Raw genomic sequence first — 21,267 nt, 5'->3', positions numbered from 1 at the left:
ATGTCCGTGTTCAGTTTTGACACTTTTGATAAAGGAGTGGACAATATCGGAGATGGTACAATGCTTACCGACAGCGCTAGGAATTATTTTTTCCTTATCAACCATGTTGTTATTAGCACATTTATTTGCCTTTTTGGGATTGTGGGTAACTGTTTCAATATCACAGTGTTTCTTAGGCAGGGGCTGCGCAAGTCTCAAAACTTGAGCCTCATGGCTATTTCCGTTTCGGATCTGATAGAAGTGGTTTTGCAAGTTTGGCACAATTTCTGTTTGAATCCTTTCGTGGAGAATTTAGAAGCTCCGGTTTCTTTCATACAGGTACAGTATCTGACAGCTGGGATGCCGAATGGTGCAGCGATAAGAATAACAGAGTGGGTCACAACGTTCATGGCTCTGGAAAGATGTTTGTCCATCGCCATGCCATTAAAGATCAAGCAGTTGATTACATTCAAGCGAACGGCCTGCATAATCATCTTGATATACATCCTGAATGTATCAACCCTCACTCCTTTCTACCTGTCAGCATATTTTAGCTGGAACTTTAACCCCAAGCTGAACATCACCCAGCTCGGCATCGCCTTCAGAGGCAACAAGCTGGAGATGCAGGGGCTAGTCTTCCTCTTCCACGCCTCCCTGTCCGTGATCCCATTCCTCCTCGTCGTCATATTCACCGCCATTTTGGTTGTCAAGCTGAAGCAGACGTCAAAATGGCGGAAGCAGGTGACCCACATAAATGACCAGAACGAGGCTGCGTCTGCTCGCGAGAGGAAAACCGTTGTGCTGACGATTGCGGTAGCCATTGTTCTAATCGTCTGCTACACTCCAGTCGTGGTCTACTCCATCACGACAGCAATAACGCCAGACTTCGCCATCACTGGGAGGCAAGCCAATGTCTATCACGCTGCATTCTCCTTCGCCTTTGTCCTCCATTCTTTCAACTCCAGCATCAACGTGGTGGTCTACTACAAGATGAGCTCCAGGTACAGACAGACATTTCAGGAACTCTTCTTCGCAAGGAAGAGCAGAAAGGGTGGTCAGCAGCAAAAAAAACACTACTTTTCTGTCAAACCATTTTCTAATTCCTTATAGTCAGTAAATACAATTCGGTGAAATGTTTAGGCTTTGCTTGAGTATTTAATATGTTACTGTTTTATGGTTCTTAGGGATGGGTTTTCATGTTAACATATGTCTAATTTGTAGTCAACAAATAACCAGGGTGTTGTATTGCCTGTACAATAGTTTACCGAATTTACTTTCTAGCTAACAATTATTAGGTACTAGATAAAGTTGATCGGATTTATTAATGTCCTGATATCACTACAAAAAAACAGAGAACAGCCTTATATTCTACAAACAATATTTAAGAACGGTGAACCTATGTTTACGTTGTAGTCAGGGGCGGCCCGGTCGTTTCTATATCTTTCTATTTGATAATGTATCGATACCTGTACGCATGCACACAGTGAGCTCTTATCTTTATAAGAAATATAGGCCTTAAGTGGCTTTCTCATCGCTAAGTGGATGAATTTTTATCAGTGGCATTGCCTACGAATGTAGGCTATTACATTATTTCGGAAATTGTGTTACATTAAATTAGCGTTAGACTGTAGTGTAGAGCCTGGAGAACATTTTTTTTAACACGACGTTCAGATGGCTCCTTTTATAAGAGGATATTAGAAAACCTTTAACAATTTATCATCGCGTGCAATAGTGGCATCCATGCGGCTATTTCCGTGGCCCTACCGGCCCATTAGGGGACCGGCCTACCGGGCATTTGTCCGAAAGCCCATATAGCCAATACTCCTTTTTCCTAGTGCTATTAGAGCATGGAATGGGTTGCCTGAGCTAGCCAGGAAAACCAGTGACGTGGCAGAATTTAAGTCGTTGGTTTATATGCATGACTAAATGCATGACGCGTAGGACGTAATCATCTTCTTTTTTGAAGTAACGTCTGTATTATATAAGATAAGATAAGATAAGATAGCCAGTCCGCCTCTGATTGTAGTAGAAGATAAATTCATGGCGATAATATATTGAACTTAAAATATTTTCGCTTGTGTTTTGTTTTTGAGCTTCGAGTAACTATTACTAAATAAATGTAGCAGCACAATATAGTGTAATGGCCAAAAAATAGATTCACAAGTTTTAGGGGAAACTCATTGTGGGGACTGGAGTTACGGGAGGACGCATGTGTCAGTGACGCAATGTCTGGACGAGAAAATGATGTTTGTTTCCCTTGTTGATACGATACGGGTGGGTGACTGTGAGACTCGAGGCAATAAAACTGTCTACATGGTGTGTGTTAACAGGTACATGTCAAAAAAGTACGGGTGGAACAAAAAGGTATTTGAGGTCACAAAACTGTGTTATGTAAACGGTTGAGGGAATTTATTTTATTCATTCGTATAAAACTTTTGATTCTGAATAAGCTGTCATCAAATCTATTTCCAAAGCACTATTATTTGTAATGTCTCTGTTTTTTACTGTAATAAACACCATATCTCAGCAGTGGTTTTGTAGAAGATATTTATTTTAAATAATAAAACAACAAACGTAACCATAAGACTTTACATCTAATACTTCGAAAGACGAACACAAAGCATGGGTTATAATTTATTGCCGGGGGGGGGGGGGGCATCTTAATATCATGATCTCAAGTGGGAGCCCGAGTCAGCCTGAACTTTCATAGTTTGTAGGTTTTACATGTTTCCAATGTCCCCTCCAGAATTGAAGATTATCAGGTCTTTTTTGAAGTTGAGCGGTGTTATGATCGTTTCTGGATCATATCATTGATACATTAATTTCACACAGTTGTAGGATTATCTTAGAGTGTCCCATCATTGAGGTCAGAAGTATGCTTACAATAATAGAGTTACTTCAACTTGATAATTAAAATAAAAATTATGAATAAAATAAAATAAATAATGAATACTATGCTTTCTTAGATGTATTTTGTTAAAGTAGATTAGAAAATACAGTATCAATATATTTAGTAACATAGATGTTTGTTTGTAAAATGTTTTAGATGTTCCTTCAGAGTTGAAGTTAATTTACTTCCTAGTACAAACCTCCAGCAGGACGACGGGGGATGGACAAGGTTGGAACCCGGGACCATCGATTAGTCCGAAAGACAGTCTAGAACTCAAACCGCACGACAAGGCTGATGTAATTCTTAATCAAGCAATAAAGCTGAGTGAATTAGGTCCATCTAATGTAGAGTAACAATTCTATATAGCAGTGATGCCCAAAATACGGCCCGTGGGCCACATTCGACCTGCGACATGGCTCTATCCAGCCCGCCGAAACGTCGGCACAAAGTCTAGAAAACCACTCTCCACAAAAAAAAGTTTGAAAAAAAAAAAACTTTCTCTGATAGGGTAAATTGTTTGGTACCGATAAAAAGCCAGCTTATATATTTTTTTAAAGAAAGAATGTAATTTTTTAAACATTAAAAAGCCTTATGAAGCCAAATACATAAACAATAAGGCTGCATTCTTGGTTTGAGATGCGATTGTTAGATTACAACTAGAGTGCAGGATTGATAAGAATATTTACCCAAAAACAGACGAACATTTAGAATTTTAGATTCATTGCTCCAACTTTCAATAAGCAGCCGGATATTTAAAAGTTGGTTTAGAAATAAACTTATCACTAATTAGTTAATTATAATACATTTCAAATGTCATAATCTAGATCTAGTTATCAAATATTATGAAGGACGCCATTGGAGCTGGCGACCCCAAAAGCAGTTTGCAGCACCCAGTGCTACGCCTTGGCAGAACCCGCGATGTTTGTAAAATGTTTTACATAATTCGGATGTTCCTTCAGAGTTGAAGATAGTTTACTTCCTAGTCCAAACCTCCCGCAGGACGACGGGGGATGGGAGCGGGCAGGGTTTGAACCCTCGACCGTCGATAAATCCGAACGACGGTCCAGCGCGCAAACCGCACGACCAGGCAGCCATCCACACTGCCGCTGACCACTAACTGTATCGGCACTGCCGTTCCTTTGGAGATACGTCATCTGCGTGGAGAGGGGGGGAACTGATGTGTGGGCGACCGCGTTCCGACCACGGCTAATGCCTATGCATTGATCTCATTTCCATGAGATGATCCATAGTCGCTTCGCGACTTAAGGAGGCCATATATATATATATGTTTGTATCTTAGATAATCCTTTAATATTTATCCTGCTATTCAAACAAAAAGTTTTTGTACTTATTTTCAAATCTTATTAAAATAGTTTAAATTTGTCTACATGTAAGTAATGTTTAAAAAAAAGAAATGTAGATTGTACAGCGGTGGTTATTTAAAATTGGGATTCATTTATTCCTTGTCAAACTAGCGGTTGACTGTCTTTTTATAAAATATGAAACTAATTATGCTGGAGGATAATTTGAGACAAAAAAGTTTAGGAACCACTGATCTAGACCAATAAATCTGTGCGATTAGAAATATTTTTGTACCAATTGTTTTTGTTTAGCGCTATTTCCTGCTTTTATCGCTCTCAATATTCTATGATTCTGTCGCTTATCTGGACCAGTTAGGAAAATAAGAGCTGGCGGGAGGGGGGGGGGTAGAAAGAATGGGATATCTGGTGTAACTTTTATTGTATTCGCTTTTTAAAAGCATTAAAAAAAAAAAAGAAAAGCAAAAAGGTTGATTCGAACTCATGGCTCAAACCTCCTCAAGCTGTTAATCCTAACCACTCTGCTAGATTGTATAGTTATCTATCACTTGTATAAAGTTACTTTGAAGTAATGACCTATAAAGGGTACTAATTCAGCTTATACCACCACTTCAGTCAATTATACTTTCTTTCCCTTTTTCGAGATACCAAAAAAAAAAAATTAACTACCAATAGTCAATTATCTAACTGATTAATTTCTTAAAATTGATTCACCTTTTGTCAGGTAAAAGAAATAGCTAAGCACAATTTCAGCTTGATCGAAGATTGGGTGTGAGATAAATAACGTGTACAAACATTCGACCAGACAGACAGGCGGACAAAGCTGATAGAAGATTTGTAAAAGGCAGTGCGGATATTCGACTTTCCTGATAAACGGCTTTCTACTGTGAGTGAACTACCTTGCTCATGTCCATTTTCATTTATTAGTTTTCTTCTTAAAGAAGAGCTCCTGAAATGTCTGCCTGTACCTGGAACTCATCTTGTAGTAGACCGCTACGTTAATGCTAGAGTTGGTCGAGTGAAGCAAAAATGCGAAAGAATACACTGCATGGAAGACGTTGGCTTGCCTCCCGTTGATGCCAAAGTCTGGAGCAATTGTTGTGGTGATGGAGCCGACCACAGCTGGTGTGTAGCAGACGATAAGAACGAATGCAACCGCGATCGTCAGAAGGACGGTTTTTCTCTCGCGAGTTGACAAAGCCTCGTTCTGGTCGTTATCGTGCGTCGCCTGCTTCCGCCATTTTGACTTCTGCTTTAGTTTCAAAACCAAAATGGCGGTGAATATGAGAACGAAGATGAATGAGGCTATAGACAAGGTGGCGTGGAAGATGAAGACCAATCCTTGCATCTCCAAAGTATTAGCCGTGAATAAGACGCCAAGTTTGGTGGAGTTCTGGCCAGGATTATGGTACCAGGCCAGGTAGGCTGACAGGTAGAGCGGTGTTAGGGCAGTCACATTCAATACGTATATTACAGTGATAATAAATAGAGTTCTACTGAATGTAATCACCTGCTTAATCTTTAAGGGCATGGCTATCGATAAGCATCGCTCTAGAGTCATAAAGGCCGTGGTCCAGCCAGTGATTCTAACAGCCGTCACGTTTGGCCATCCAGCGGTCAGGTACTGTATCTGCATAAAATCAAGTGGGGATTCTATCTGCCCCACGTAAGGGTTCAAACAGAAATTATGCCATATCTGCAACACCAGCCCGAGAAAGTCGGAAACGGAAATGGAGAACAGGCTCAAATTCATGGACTTGCGCAGTCCCTGTCGAAGAAAAACAACAATGTTGAGACAGTTTCCTACCGTCCCAAACAAACACATAAGTGTACCGATGACTCCATGGTTCACAAGGATAAACACATTTCTAGCTGTGTCACTGAGCAGTTGACCACTATCAGCATTGTCCATCCAGGTACTACCAACATCATGACTGCCCAGGTTGAGCATCGAACTATTTTGTCTACTAGCCATAATGATATCTGGATATACGTTTTCATTAACAATTTCCGATTTTTCTTTTCCTTTAAATGCAATCAGTGGGGCGCTGACTTAAACTTTCTGTATACGACGTTTTCCTACGATTGAATCTTATATTTCTGTGGTAATTTCTTTGACTCCGAAGATTAAAGATGACTAGCTTTTCGTGTGACTTACACAGACCCAGTTATGAATCTCTTGTTTGGGCAGCCAGTAAGTTTTAAATGTATAATTAAAAGATATGGCTCTAACGTTTCAGCTTAAATTGTTTCAATTTTCATATCTTTAAAAAAAAAACTTTTTTTTGTCTTTGTTAACTTCAAGTCACTTGTTGAATCTCTTTAATGATCACAGCAAACTAACATTCTCTTTTTACACGAAGATGAGCCCATTCTAAATTCTCTTTTCACATCGATGAGTGCATACTTTCTTTTACGTCCAAGAAGAACTTTTTTAAAATTACCTTTTGCCTTAAAGAGGTGACAGCTCTCGGGGTATGGGTAAGCTGGTAATGATTAAACTTATTTTTAAGTTGCTCTAGCTTTTTCTTTGCGTGTATGAGTTGTTTTGTGTGTGTGTGCATGAGTTGTTTTGTGTGTGTGTCTATTTACTTTTCCCTAACTAGCTGGCAATTGAAGAAAGCAGTTATCAACAAGTACTCTCTTTCTTAACTTCTTTAAAAAAAAACTTCCTTTTCCAAAAAATCTTAATATGTTATACAAGTTTTGGAATTAATATCAATAATTTCGCGAATTATAGAAAGAAAAATTTCAGTTAGGATCCCCGACAATATGATTATGTTGACAGCTTTGCAGGGTGAAAACTAATTGAAGCATGTCGGGAAATGATAGAGTCAATGTTTTTTTGGTAATCATAATTATGTCACCATGCTTATATAATATAATTATAGTACCCCCCGGTAAAATACGGTGAGATGAATTACACTTACTTACCATCACAAACTGTCAATCGATCTTCACATATGCCCATAGAAAACGCTAATGGCATTTGTATGCTTACTATATATAATTTTATTTTCTCTCTAATTAGTGTTTTTTCTTTTTTTTTTCTTTTCAGTAATATTAGATTTTGTCAAATTAAAATCGATTTGTAGTGCACGTGTAAATATTTAAGATAATTTGTTTTCAGCTTCAAGCAATTAATTTAATAAGCTTTTGGGCCATCTCCAAAATTAAAATGTCAAACTTGTAAAGAAATGCCTGAATTTCTTTCACTCGCTTAATTGTCTGTTTCATTAAAACTAACTCTGGGGGGGGGGGGGGTTGTGATGTTTCTTGCACCAATATTTGACTCTGAACTAATCACAAATGTTGACATATGATGACCGAGTAATTAAGGACTGTTTTTTTCAAAGGAAGACATAACGCATAAAGTACAGTTACATTTTTAAGCGGCCCACGAAAGGGGAAAAGACGCTATTAGTTTTGTGTGAAATGTTTGATCGTCTGTCCGTTCGTCCGTCTTTACTCTCAAAGGCTGGTGTTACTTTTCCAGATTTTCCAATTCGCTCATGACAAATGATGTCAAGCTTAAGCGGGTTTGTATCTCTTTTATTCATCTTACTCTCTTGTTATGTTTGACTCTATATATTTAAATGAGTCAACTTATTTTAATGTTCGGCCATTCAGCTTGATCTGTGAATTGGAAGTGGGAGAAAAAAAACAACGTGTCAAAACGTCTTAAGGGGATTAAATCCATATCTCTCATTAAGTAGCATTTATTCCCCTTATTTCGATATCAAAACAAAATAATTAATCACTAACAATTAATTAACTAATTGGTTACATTTTTTTTTTATTGATTCATGTCTTGTCAGGTTCAATGAATAATTGTGCAAAGTTTTAACTTGATCCGAGAATGGGAAATGGGAGAAAAAAACATGATCAAACTTTTTACCAGATTGAAAGACAATCTGACAGAGTGATTTCATAGATTGATTTGTGTTTAAAAAAGCCATATTTTGAAAATACATTTTTTTTTTCTGAAATTTATTATCTTATTTAAATTAAAGCCGGGACTTATTTTATGCTTGGATGTAAAAACAAAATTAGACTATTTAAAAAAATGACAATTAAGTAGCTAACTGCTAACATATTTAGATATTATGTTTATTTTAAGCAAATTACATTTATAGTAATTTAAAAGTAAAATCATGAAAAGAAACCTGTAATCATAAACATATCAAATAGTTCGGTATTACTCTTTAAAAAAAATCTGGAAGGTTAAACAAACATTAAATGACAATGTCTTCGATCCCGAAGATTAAGGATGAGTGCAGTGTTTTGCATGATTACGTAGACCCAATCGCTACCTGCATATTTTTCCGCAGCTCGTGTAGACAAAGCCGTTGTCCGATGGCGGTCTACTTATATGTTGCCTATTCGTCTACTGCTCCTGTCTTCAATAAGAGATTTTCTTTGGGTTTCAAATGTGTGTCCCCGCAGCCTTTGTGAGCGCTCTGGGAACTGGCTCTTTCAGAGGCCATTTCCTGCCAGCTATATTCCTCTGCACCCCCCAGATCAGTGGACACCAGCTGAGAAGACACTTTCAGATGGTAATTATTATTGTTATTATTATTATTTGGCACCATCGATAATTTTATAAACAAATCAGCTCTGCACTACCCCTCCCCCTCTCTAAATACTTTGGTCAAAGACACGAAACAAAATGTTAAAAAAAAAATACTTTAAAAAAAGCTTATCTAAGGGGAAAAACTCCACACTTAAAACTAAACCTGTCAATAATTTACATTTATCTCCCCTTTTCTATCTCGGACAAATGAATTGGTTATCAATAGTTGATGTTGATTAGTTTTTTTTTTTTAATTAATACATGTTTTATTAAATAAAAAAAATAACTGCTAGGTTTGAACTTAATCTCAGAATATGTTTGGTTGAGATAGCGTGCTCCGAACCTCGCGTATTTAGCACTGAAGGATTAATGTCCTATGGTGGTATCAAACAAAATAATTAGCTACCCGTAATTGATAGACCTTTTTTTTATTTAAGTATTATTTTTCCCAATGAATAATTGTGCAAAGTTTCAACTTGATCCGAGAATAGGTGTGGGAGAACTAACGTGTTCAAACTTTCTACCTGACAGAAAGACAGACTGTAATGATAATAATATAATATATAATAAAAATTGAAATGTTTAACGTAACGTTGACCACTGTTCTCCATCTGTAACTGTAACCTTAACCGTTAGATCACATAGTAACACTGTATTCCTAGGATTCAGTGAGTTTCATTATTTATTTCATTTTTATTATCTCAGCGTGATCTTTCTAATCTTTTCTTCCTAAATATATAATAATATAGCACCTAGGTCCTAAAAGGCACTACTGCATTAGTAGTCATTTACCTCATACCAACGAGATTGGAGCTTTGAATTATCATGCAGACAAAACAAACATATTCCGTACGTCTAGTTATCAACTCATTTATTTAGGAATTATATTATTCAAGTGAATACGTATTTTTGAATCAATCGCTACATCGACTTTATGGGGCAATTTATTGTCTGTATAGACCGTAGGGAAATTTCTGTTCAGGTTATATGGAAATTGGTCTTAAAAATAGCATTAACATACATGCTAAAATATACACACAAACACATGTCATTCCATTATTTTAAATGCAATGTGATAATTACTACTCATTTCTCTGTACACCCACTATATTATTTAGGTGTTTTACTTCGGGCAATAGTCACGGGACAAAACGTCCTAATTACATTTCACGTATACAAAGGATGTAATCTAGGTGTAATTAAAGTCATTACGTCAAGTCAAGTATCAATAAGACAAAGCCTAATTATACAGCCGTTAGCTAAATATACTCCTTAGCGTAGGCTAAATGGGATTTTTAAAACGTCATTATCAGTTTTAAATTATTTTAAGTTAGATATAATTTGCAAGGAGACACACATTACATCTACTATCAGCATATAACGACAAACACATTGAGACCATATTTGGATGGTTCACACAATTTTGAGATGGAGACAATGGCTTGATCCTTATTTCTCTTATTAGTCTGAATTCTCATAAAGACATTTATAAAGCTAGGGCTACTATAATTCGTTATGACGAGTTGCTTTAATAGGAAAACCTACCGAAGTTTTATTAATTCGCTGAATTATTTACTTCCTTTCATAATTATTCCGTTGTATGTTTCAATAAGTCTAATGATTGTCTATTGCGTTAAATTAAAGTTTCGTTTTATTAATGCGTCATTTTTTACTGTATTTCTATATGACATTTTTCTATCTAGAAACATTTTTGTGTATATTAATTTTGATTCGGGTAATCTTTCAACTATGAAGGGAATGCGTCTAATAATTGTTTGTAGTTATAAAAAAGCTTTAAGAATGCGATTACACAAATAGAAAAAAAAACAGTTTCATACGTGAAACAGTTTCGTCATGACGGTCAGTGCTGAGAATTCGATGAGCCAGTGGACCATGCTCAACACCACACTTCACCCTAACAACACTGACCAGTCAGGTGCGCGTGATGACAATGATGGCGTGCTCATAGACGACTTCGCCAAAAAGATCTTCATCTTGGTCAACCACGTGATAGTGGACATGTGCATCTGTATCTTTGGGATTGTCGGAAACTGCCTAAATATCACTGTCTTCTTGAAGCAGGGACTTCACAAATCTGTTAACTTGAGTCTTTTCGCCATGTCCATCTCTGACCTCACTGGTCTCAGCTTTCAAGTCTGGCACAACTTTTGTCTCAACCCGTACCTGGAATTAGCAAATTTACCTTTCGATTTCCTGGAAATTCAAATGCTGACGGCAGGGCGTCCAAGCATTTTAATGGTGCGGGTGACTGGTTGGATAACCATGTACATCACTGCGGAAAGATGTCTCTCTGTTGTGCTCCCTTTGAAGATTCGAGAAATCATCACCTTCAGGAGGACAGCGATCAACCTGCTTCTCATGTTCGGAATAAACTTAGCATTCTACCTTCCGGTCACGTCTTCAGACTACGTGACCTGGAAGTTTTACCCGAGTCTAAACAAGACACAGCTTGGACTTGCCTTCCGTGGGAACAAGCCGGCAGTCGAGTGGCTCATTAACACTTCGCACTTTTACTTGTCCCTATTCGCATTTATCTTTGTGATTATTTTTACAGCCGTCCTAGTTATCAGCCTTAGAAGGAAATCAAAGTGGAGGAGAGGCGCTACTTCCGGCACTGACCAGCGCGAGGCGCGCACGAGCCGAGAGAATAAGACCATTGCTTTGGTCATTATGGTGGCCATTGTCCTTATCGTCTGCTACGCCCCTGGCGTGTGTTGCGCCATCACGGAGGCGCTTTATCCGGAATTCAGAATCGTAGCCAAACAGAGCAATTTTTACCAAGTAATTTGGTCTTTTAATTTTATATTTCACTCAATCAACGCCAGCATCAATGTCGTAGTTTACTATAAAATGAGTTCTAAATATAGAGCGACAATGAATGAGATCGTCCCATGTTTTAAAAATAGAAACAAGGGAGACAACAATTAGACAGAAATGTTGTCTAGTAGACATGCAAAAGTGATGGCTGATATTTTTCTTTAGGAGGGGGTAATGTTGACATTTGCAAGATCCTAAATACCCAGATAGCAATTTTTTTTAAAAAACAAATTTTTGTTTGTTTACCTTGTAAAGAATGATTTACATTTCAAAATATATTTGAATTCCTTTATATTTGTAATCTTTACATACTTTAAATACATTGGTTCTGTCTTTGACGATAAATTAGATTTCGAATGCACATAAATATATCTTTTCCCTTTCAGACCTTGTGGTCTATAGAGGAGGTGACGTAAAAGTTATCTGTTGTTACGGTGAACGTATACTGAATGTATTATCAAAAAACAGGGCAACAAAATTACGATTCCAAAAAAAAAAATGTCTCCATTTAGTACTAGCGAAAACGTCTTTTCAATTTTTTTACCATTCTTCAATCTGCAGTATTTTAGGTTTCAATACCGCTACCTGGTATAACAATCTGAACATTCAAAATGAAAACATTATAAATACGTTTTAAAAACATAGTTTATATTAATTCTAATTGTATTAATTACATCGGATCATTCATGTAATAACTGACTATCATACCCTATTTCATAATAAATCTGTGCGATTACAAATATTTTTTTTTCCATTTGTTTTTGTTTAGCTTTTAGATTTTTCAATGATCCTATCACTTGTCTGGACCTGTTGTGAAAGGTGGGGGGGGGAAGAAGGGGGTGTATGTGAATGTTTACATGATCGTTTTTTAAAAGCATAAAAAAATATGTTCACTCAGGACTCAAGATTCCTCTGGGGATTAATTCTACTTATTCCACCACATCTGTCAAGTAGGATTTATTTCTTTTGTTGAAGATACAAAACGAAATAATTAAATACCATTAGTTAATTAACTAAATAATAATTTTTAAAACTTGATTCTTGTCATGTGAATGAAATAAGTGTACAACCTTTCAACTTGACCCGAGATTGGGGGTCGTAAAAATAACGTGTACAAACTTTAAACTACAAAGATAATTGCTTATGTCATGGGAAAACTGATATACACATTTTATAAATAAAACTTTTACATATTTTAACCCATGTGTCTCAGCCAATGTAGAGCATATAAATTCATTAGTAATGAAATAAATATTCCTGACTAGGAAGTGTTAACGGTTAATCCGTTTCTCTGCTTGAATGTTCCATGAAAGTGACTGGCTTCAATTGCACAGCCAGACGGACAGAGTGAGTTGATAGAAGCTTCGTGAAAATGAATTTCATTAAGTCCTAATTGCTGCTAGTAAAACATTTGGACAGTTCGAGATAAAACATTCATAAGAAAGCCAGAACTAGACAAAAAAAGGGATACTTTTAAAAATAAACGTTATGTAAGAGGACGTAACTGCTAATTACTAAATGTATCTGAAAGTTACAAGGTTTACCTCCCTTTCTTCTATGTATACAACAAAATTAATTAATTAGTGCTAATGATTAACTAATTAATTAATTTTCGGATCGATTCGTGTGTTATTATCGACTGTGAATAATTATGCAAAATTTCAACTTCATCCGAGAACGGAAGACACGTTCTTTTCTCTTTGGCATATCTGTAGTTAATAATATTTACACAGTTACACACCAATATTACATTAAATCTTTGACAGAGATAACAAGAGTAGTTGTACTATGGCCCCACCACTGCGGTAGTGAGCTGCCTGTGCGTCTCGACCCCTTTGGAGGTCGATTGACGATTTGCCAGGGGTCGCCTAAGACCATCGAAAAAATGAATTGCTTTTGTCCATTCTTCTATTGCTGTGTGTGTATGCGGAAGGGGGGGGGGGTGTTAAAATGGGTCACCGAGCCTAAAAGGTTGAGAACCACTGATCTATACGCATAAGAAAAAATAATAATTTACCTTTCAAAATATATTCGCATATGTCAAATAGATTGATACTGTTTTGATCATTGACCCCAATCTTGTTAATTTTTCTTACAAAATAAAACACATTTTTCTAGATCTAGTTATCTCTTCTGTTTTATCCTTGTTCTAACGTTGGCTTGTAAAATGTTTTACATGTTTCGGATGTTCCTTCATAGTTGAAGATAATCTAGTTTCTATTCTAAACCTCCCGCAGCAGGATGGGGGGATGGCAGCGGCCAGGGTATGAGCCCGTGACCACCAAGAAGCCCGAACGACAGTCCAGTCACGCATGCCGCACAACCAAGCAGCCATCGCCCAGGACAGCAGCGCCATATAAATTCAAAGCTTGACAACAAAGACCGTACAGCATGGCATCATATGGGATGAGATTGAGGATGTCGCTAATAACAGATTTCTTTGGGGAGCGTCTTCTGAACAAGGTGCCGATGGGCGACGGATGATCAAACCTTTTTCATATTAAATCACACATTAAAACACTATTTAAATAGAAAAAGCAAAATAAAATTAAAAAAAAAAATTATTTGATGCCTCTCAATATTGCAATATTTACATACCTTTTGTTATATTAACCCTAGAATTTTTTCCATTGTGTACACATTGATTTTGAAAATCACATTTTACGTTCTTGAAGTAAGAAAAAAAAAGAAGAGAAAGCGATAGAACGAAATGGGGTTGCGATAAAAGAAAAGGTTAAGAAAAACGTACAAATAATATGAACAGTGGAGGATTAGGAGAGAGTGTGAAAGAATTAGAAGAGAGTGTGAAAGAATTAGAAGAGAGTGGGAAAGAATTAGAAGAAAGTGTGAACGAATTAGAAGAAAGTGTGAACGAATTAGAAGAAAGTGTGAAAGAATTAGAAGAAAGTGGGAAAGAATTAGAAGAAAGTGTGAACGAATTAGAAGAAAGTGTGAAAGAATTAAAAGAGAGTGTGAAAGAATTAGAAGAAAGTGTGAAAGAATTAGAAGAAAGTGTGAACGAATTAGAAGAAAGTGTGAAAGAATTAGAAGAAAGTGTGAAAGAATTAAAAGAGAGTGTGAACGAATTAGAAGAAAGTGTGAAAGAATTAGAAGAAAGTGTGAACGAATTAGAAGAAAGTGTGAACGAATTAGAAGAGAGTGGGAAAGAATTAGAAGAGAGTGTGAACGAATTAGAAGAGAGTGTGAAAGAATTAGAAGAAAGTGTGAACGAATTAGAAGAAAGTGTGAAAGAATTAGAAGAAAGTGTGAAAGAATTAGAAGAGAGTGTGAAAGAATTAGAAGAGAGTGTGAAAGAATTAGAAGAGGGTGTGAAAGAATTAGAAGAGAGTGGGAAAGAATTAGAAGAGAGTGTGAAAGAATTAGAAGAGAGTGTGAACGAATTAGAAGAGGGTGTGAAAGAATTAGAAGAGAGTGGGAAAGAATTAGAAGAGAGTGTGAAAGAATTAGGAGAGAGTATGAAAGAATTAGAAGAGAGTGTGAAAGAATTAGAAGAGAGTATGAAAGAATTAGAAGAGAGTGTGAAAGAATTAGGAGAGAGTATGAAAGAATTAGAAGAGAGTGTGAAAGAATTAGAAGAGAGTATGAAAGAATTAGAAGAGAGTATGAAAGAATTAGAAGAGAGTGTGAAAGAATTAGAAGAGAGTATGAAAGAATTAGAAGAGAGTGTGAAAGAATTAGAAGAGAGTGTGAAAGAATTAGAAGAGAGTGTGAAAGAATTAGAAGAGAGTATGAAAGAATTAGAAGAGAGTGTGAAAGAATTAGAAGAGAGTGTGAACGAATTAGAAGAGAGTGTGAAAGAATTAGAAGAGAGTGTGAAAGAATTAGAAGAGAGTGTGAAAGAATTAAAAGAGAGTGGGAAAGAATTAGAAGAGAGTGGGAAAGAATTAGAAGAGAGTGGGAAAGAATTAGAAGAGAGTGGGAAAGAATTAGAAGAGAGTGGGAAAGAATTAGAAGAGAGTGGGAAAGAATTAGAAGAGAGTGGGAAAGAATTAAAAGAGAGTGTGAAAGAATTAAAAGAGAGTGGGAAAGAATTAAAAGAGAGTGGGAAAGAATTAGAAGAGAGTGGGAAAGAATTAGAAGAGAGTGGGAAAGAATTAGAAGAGAGTGGGAAAGAATTAGACATAGTTTTAAATTATAAAGACGCCATATTAAAAGATCAATTGTTGCCAAATAAAAAAAATAGATAAAATATCTTTGTACTAAAAAAGAGCTAAGATATTTGATTCTTCGATTATGAAAAGTGCGAAAAAAATTAGAGTTCTTTGCATATTAATACTTTCATATCCTGTGCACCAAATACTCAGGCTGTAAATCTTGAATAATTTTAGTTTCCTAATTTATCATCAAGTTTTGCTTTCGATTTAAAAACCGGGAAAATCTCTTGCAGCGTGTTTCTATATTTAGAACTCATCCTGTAATAGACGATGACGTTGATGCTGGCGTTAACTGAATGAAACACAAAACAAAAGGACCAGATCACGTGATAGGCATTCTCCTGTTTCGCAGAGATACCAAAGTCGGGATAGAAAACCTCCACGAAGGAGATCGTGACCCCAGGGGCGTAGCAGACGATGAGAACGACAGCCACCATGATGACCATCCCCACGGTTTTGTTCTCTCGGCTGGACAGAGCCTCGTTCTGATCTCTGTCAGAGGTGGCGCTCCTCCTCCACCTGGACTTTCGTTTCAGACTGACCACCAAGACGACCGTAAAGATGACCACGCAGATAAAAGCGATGACCGAGAGATAGAAGTGGGACACGTTCATGACCCAATCCACCAAGTCTGCATTCCCCCACGACGAGACACCAAGCATCGTCTTGTTCAGATTAGGATAGAACCTCCAACTTAAATAGTTCCCAGCGTAGAGCGGAAGGTAAAAGGCCAGATTAATGCAGTAGCATAAGACTAATACAACCGCTGTCCTTTTGACCGTAACCAGCTGTCTGATCCTCAACGGAAGCAAGACCGAGAGACATCTTTCAGCTGTAATATACATCGTGATCCAGCCAGTGATGCGTGTCATGGCCACGTTCGGACATCCCGCGGTCAGAATTTGTATTTTCAGAAAGTCTACAGGTAGTCCAGCTAGCTCCAGGTATGGGTTCATGCAAAAGTTGTGCCAGACCTGAAAGATGAGGCCCAAAAGGTCTGACAAAGACATAGCACAAAGGCTCTGGTTCACAGACGTGCGAAGCCCTTGTTTTAAGAAGACTTTGATATTAAGAAAGTTGCCCACAATGCCGAAGACGCAGATGCACATGTCGACAATCACGTGGTTAATAAGAAAGAAAATTTTTCTAGCTGAGTAGCTTAAATACTCGCCACCGATTTCCAGAACTCTGGATGGGTTATCGTTTGTATCAATTGGAACTACAGATGTATTCCAATTATTCGTTAAAACATTTAAAGACACCATCCTAAAACTTTTTTTTTTCTCGAACGGCTTGAAATTCTAAAACTTTATTGAATGTATTTTTTTTTCTACGGGAATAAAAAGGTGGGAATTTTTTAATAAATTAAAACATTACATTTTATTTGCATATTTGTGTATTTCAAACGGGGAAGAAAGTGAGTTCAGAAATGTAAAGATCTCGAGTCTCATAAATCGTTAACTGCAATGACAATTTAAGGACTATTTATATACTTTCTCATTATGTGATTGTAATATACTTCTTTATTATTGTACTTAACTTGGATTAAAAGCAATCTTAAATCAGATGTGTATCGACAAAAACTTTTTCTGGTAATTTGTGTTGATAAATCATATTTTAGTCAAATTATGCCAATTATTCCACTCGGATTGGTTATATTCACAAAATATTTAACTAATTAGTAATTTTTTTATTCAAGCTTGTTATTCACTTTGACTTTTATTTTATTTTGTTTCCGAAGTGTCAATCATTAAAATGTTTTCAGAAACAATCGATGCCAACTATTAGCATTTTGCTTTGGGCATTTTGGAACGTATTGAGGTGTGGAGCTAACGTGAGAAATAACTTGCGTTTAATCCCACGACATCGACATGTTGTCAGCTAATGATGGTGATTAGCTTCAAAAGCTCATGAAGTAACAAGTTGATGTAATAGCCATAGGAGAAATTATTTTAATGACATCATGTGTATAAAATTGAAGGAAATAAGGGAGTTAGCTTCTAGATGTCAAGGTGGCTGCCTGGTTGTGCGGTATGCGCGGTGTTCAGTTCAGTCGTTTCGATAGTCCAGGATTCAAACCCTGCCCGCCTCCATCCCCCCGTCATACTACGGAAGGTTTAGACTAGGAAGTCGATTATCTCCAAAAGAAACATCCGAAACATATACAACATTTTACCAACATTTTCATTTTTGTGTGTAAGAAGTTAGACATTTTCTAAATAAGATGTTTTAAGATAATGTAAGAAAAACATAAACAATACTTTTGAAAAAAAATCTTATGTGTAGTGTAATTGTATCAATTTGTTTGGATCAGTCATGTAATTAAATTTGTGATAGATCTAGAGTTCTAGACCACCAATGTTATATTATCAATTAGGATGTAGAAACAACACTGCTGTTTAAATTACAACTCAGCTGTTATCGACATGACAAGAAAGGGAAACAAACTAACAGGAGACTTCAATACACACTAATAACAGACTTGAGACAAACATGCGAGCACGTGAACACACTGAACAGTAGGACAAGGGAGACAACACGTAAACACACACACACACACACACACACCATACATACACATGAATACACATAAATGTAACAACCAACAAAAAACAAATGTCTGCAATTATAAATGTTTTGTTTTTTGTTTAGCGCTATTTCAAGCTATTCGTTTTCTAAATATGATTCTATCACTTATCTAGACCAGTTTGGGAAAACATGAAAAGAGAGGACAGGGAAAGAAAGAAAGAGATATCTGGGTAAATGGTACCGTCATCGGTTTTTAAACAGCATTTAGAAAACAAAAAAGGGGGAACTACCTGACTTCAGACTCCTAGTTCACGCTTCCTCATGCCGACATACTCAGATCTGCTTATGACTACAGAAGACTATGTAGTTATGTATTGTATGTTTCATGCCGACATACTAAGATCTACTTATGACTACAGAAGACTATGTAGTTATTTATTGTATGTTTCAAACTTACTTTAAAGCAGCGACTTAGTAAGGGGACTAATTCGACGCATACCACCTTATCAGTCAAGTATAATTTCTTTCCCTTGTTTGAGTTTCCAAACCAAAAAAAAACAACATTTATTAGTTAATTAACTAATTATATTCTTTTTTATTAATGTATTGTCAGGTACAAGAAATGATAGTGCAAAATTTCAGCTAAATCGAGATTGGGCGTCACAGGAACAATGTACACAAACACGTTTGACCAGACAGACAGACACGAAAATGGGTTGATATACGGTATGTAATAAATATAACATATTTTTGGGATGAGTACTATGTCATGGTAAACTGATATACAATGATTTTTAAAACATAAAACTAATTTAATCCATATGTCTCTGCTAATGTAGAACATTTAAATTCAGTTGTAATGTAATAAATACTCCTAACTAGGAAGTGCTAACGGCTAAACCGTTTCTCTGCTAGGATGTCCTATGAAGCGATTTAGAAATAAGCTTCAATCGCGCTGCCAGACGGTCTCAGGGTGAACCTTTGGCCTTGACAGTAACCAAAGACATTGACTTTCAAAATAATTCCAAGTAAAACTATGAACCATGAACTATGAACCACGAACTATGAAAAATGAACTATAAACTATGAACCAAGAACTATGAACTATAAACCATGTACTATGTTCCATAAACTATGAACCATGAACTAAGTACCATGTACTATGGGCCGTGAATTATGAATTAAGAACTGTATTAAAGACAGACTACAAAAATCGGCTTTCACATTGGAAATTTAAAATTTTGCCTTAAATTACAGACAATAAAAAAAACTGCCTTATCTTTACATGCAAGGCCATTGTTTACATTAGTAGAGTATTTGTATTTTTTATTGTAAGAGTACATTTTACATGATTTAATATTTTCTATTTACAATTTAAAGTATATATTATCTGTATGTAAGAATGGTAATAAGTTTTATTTGATGTATCGTTACTTAAACTAAGTATGACATATTAGCTAATCTAAGCTCGAGATCGTACATTTTATTCTATTTTTTTTTCCCATAAAAGCGTCTTAACAAAAAGCAGCGCAAATTTTTTTTCTCTTTAAATTGACTTTTTAAAACAACTTTGATTCTAAAATATTTAAACTTTGGCACTTTTGGATGGCGAGATTGGCGACCATTGTCTCAGTACCGTGATACTGGTTGCTAGCTTAAATTCTGCAACTTAAATAAAGAACATATGAGACGTGAAAGAGGTAATTATCAGAAATGATCAATGTTAAAAAGATGTCGATTATAGTTTTAGTAGTTAAATAATATTTTTTTTCATATGTTTTTGTAATATAGAATTATCAACACATTTTATGTATGTTATGCCATTTTCACTTTTTATTTCAAATTTAAACTTTTTCCTGACAAAAAATGCAAAATGTTGTTCATTAAAAAGTCCACTGATGGTATAAGAAGATATGCATTCTTTTAAATTTATATATGTATCATTAGTTTTACCATAAAAACATTAAAGGGAAACTCCGATGGTTTTGACAATTTTTGATATAATATGTGTTTTGATTTACAGATAATGAATATTTTCTTCTTTTTTTTTATTTGCAATAATAACTTAGTAATTGATGTTTTTCCGACGTAATTTTCCTGCGCATCCAAAACAGTCAGACTTTCGACGTGTTTCTATGTGACGTCACAAAGGTGTTTTAATCCATTGACTTATTGTATAACAGGAGACCATACAGCAAAGTTTACATTCTCATAAAAGAAATATATCTTGGTCTATGCAGTTAGATCTAGGATCTTGTATGCAAAGAAAAAAATGCGTATAAAAGTGTATTTACATGCTTGACTAATCACGGCAGTGTGTATCTTCTCGCCTGACCACTCAACACACAACAAACACTATCGCTTGGTTGTCTTGTCAGGACCGACTACACGTAGTCTCGACTAGCCTTACACTGACCAGTTTGTTCGAATCAGTCAGACACACGATCTATTTACTTCTTGGGACAGGGAGGGGATTAGTTGAAAATGTTACTTTTTTTTCCTCGAGTTGGTTATCCTAATGCTTTTGGATCTATCTATACATGTTTATATATATAACTGTATCATAGCTCTGGACTAGGCCGTCACTAAGCCTAACAGCCTAACAGCTACTGTAAAAATGAAGCGATACAATTGGTTAAATCAAGTTTCTCTTTCAGTATTGTTTAGGGAAGTGACGCATGAAATAACTTAAAACAAAATCTCGCAGAACCCCGTTTTTTGGGGGGCGTGAAGAATTTTCTGCCTAATTTATTAAATATAAAATTTTCTGAGCATTTAAATAAAAAATGATATAATGTTTACTATTACAACTTTTTACGCAGAATTTAAATAAGTCAATAACTAAAATTTGAAAAACTATCGGAGTTTCTATTTAAGATTTATTTTACTTATACTATTTTAAATCAGATATTATGTTTACATCTATATAAATTCAAACATTTCAAGAAATATTTTTAAAATAGT

The 21,267-nt window shown here is 35.9% G+C and overlaps 5 protein-coding genes across 5 annotated transcripts; 3 read left to right on the top strand and 2 right to left on the bottom strand.

Annotated features, from left to right (window-relative positions):
- LOC129924737 (neuropeptides capa receptor-like) lies at positions 1-1,089 on the top strand. Its single transcript, XM_056021245.1, has one exon. The coding sequence runs from the start codon at positions 1-3 to the stop codon at positions 1,087-1,089; it is 1,089 nt and encodes a 362-aa protein (XP_055877220.1).
- Positions 1,090-5,104: 4,015 nt separating this feature from the next.
- On the bottom strand, positions 5,105-6,163 carry LOC106074079 (growth hormone secretagogue receptor type 1-like). Its single transcript, XM_013234802.2, has one exon. The coding sequence runs from the start codon at positions 6,161-6,163 to the stop codon at positions 5,105-5,107; it is 1,059 nt and encodes a 352-aa protein (XP_013090256.2).
- Positions 6,164-10,615: 4,452 nt separating this feature from the next.
- Positions 10,616-11,710, top strand: LOC106074080 (neuropeptides capa receptor-like). Its single transcript, XM_013234803.2, has one exon. It carries the CDS (start codon positions 10,616-10,618, stop codon positions 11,708-11,710), a length of 1,095 nt encoding a protein of 364 aa, XP_013090257.2.
- A 2,645-nt stretch (positions 11,711-14,355) lies between these two features.
- On the top strand, positions 14,356-15,807 carry LOC129924736 (myosin-6-like). The gene has a single exon (XM_056021244.1). The coding sequence runs from the start codon at positions 14,356-14,358 to the stop codon at positions 15,805-15,807; it is 1,452 nt and encodes a 483-aa protein (XP_055877219.1).
- Positions 15,808-15,944: 137 nt separating this feature from the next.
- On the bottom strand, positions 15,945-16,883 carry LOC106065531 (growth hormone secretagogue receptor type 1-like). Its single transcript, XM_013224370.2, has one exon. It carries the CDS (start codon positions 16,881-16,883, stop codon positions 15,945-15,947), a length of 939 nt encoding a protein of 312 aa, XP_013079824.2.
- Between the last annotated feature and the right edge of the window lie 4,384 nt (positions 16,884-21,267).

This window comes from Biomphalaria glabrata, chromosome 2, assembly GCF_947242115.1.
Source record: "Biomphalaria glabrata chromosome 2, xgBioGlab47.1, whole genome shotgun sequence".
Lineage (NCBI taxonomy): Eukaryota > Metazoa > Mollusca > Gastropoda > Planorbidae > Biomphalaria > Biomphalaria glabrata.
The sequence above is the reverse complement of the archived record's forward strand: the minus strand, read 5'-3'. Positions and strand labels throughout refer to the sequence as shown.

Coding starts and splice junctions, on each gene's coding strand:
- LOC129924736 (XM_056021244.1), top strand. CDS start 14,356: ATGAACAGTGGAGGATTAGGAGAGAGTGTGAAAGAATTAGAAGAGAGT.
- LOC106074080 (XM_013234803.2), top strand. CDS start 10,616: ATGACGGTCAGTGCTGAGAATTCGATGAGCCAGTGGACCATGCTCAAC.
- LOC129924737 (XM_056021245.1), top strand. CDS start 1: ATGTCCGTGTTCAGTTTTGACACTTTTGATAAAGGAGTGGACAATATC.
- LOC106065531 (XM_013224370.2), bottom strand. CDS start 16,883: ATGTGCATCTGCGTCTTCGGCATTGTGGGCAACTTTCTTAATATCAAA.
- LOC106074079 (XM_013234802.2), bottom strand. CDS start 6,163: ATGGCTAGTAGACAAAATAGTTCGATGCTCAACCTGGGCAGTCATGAT.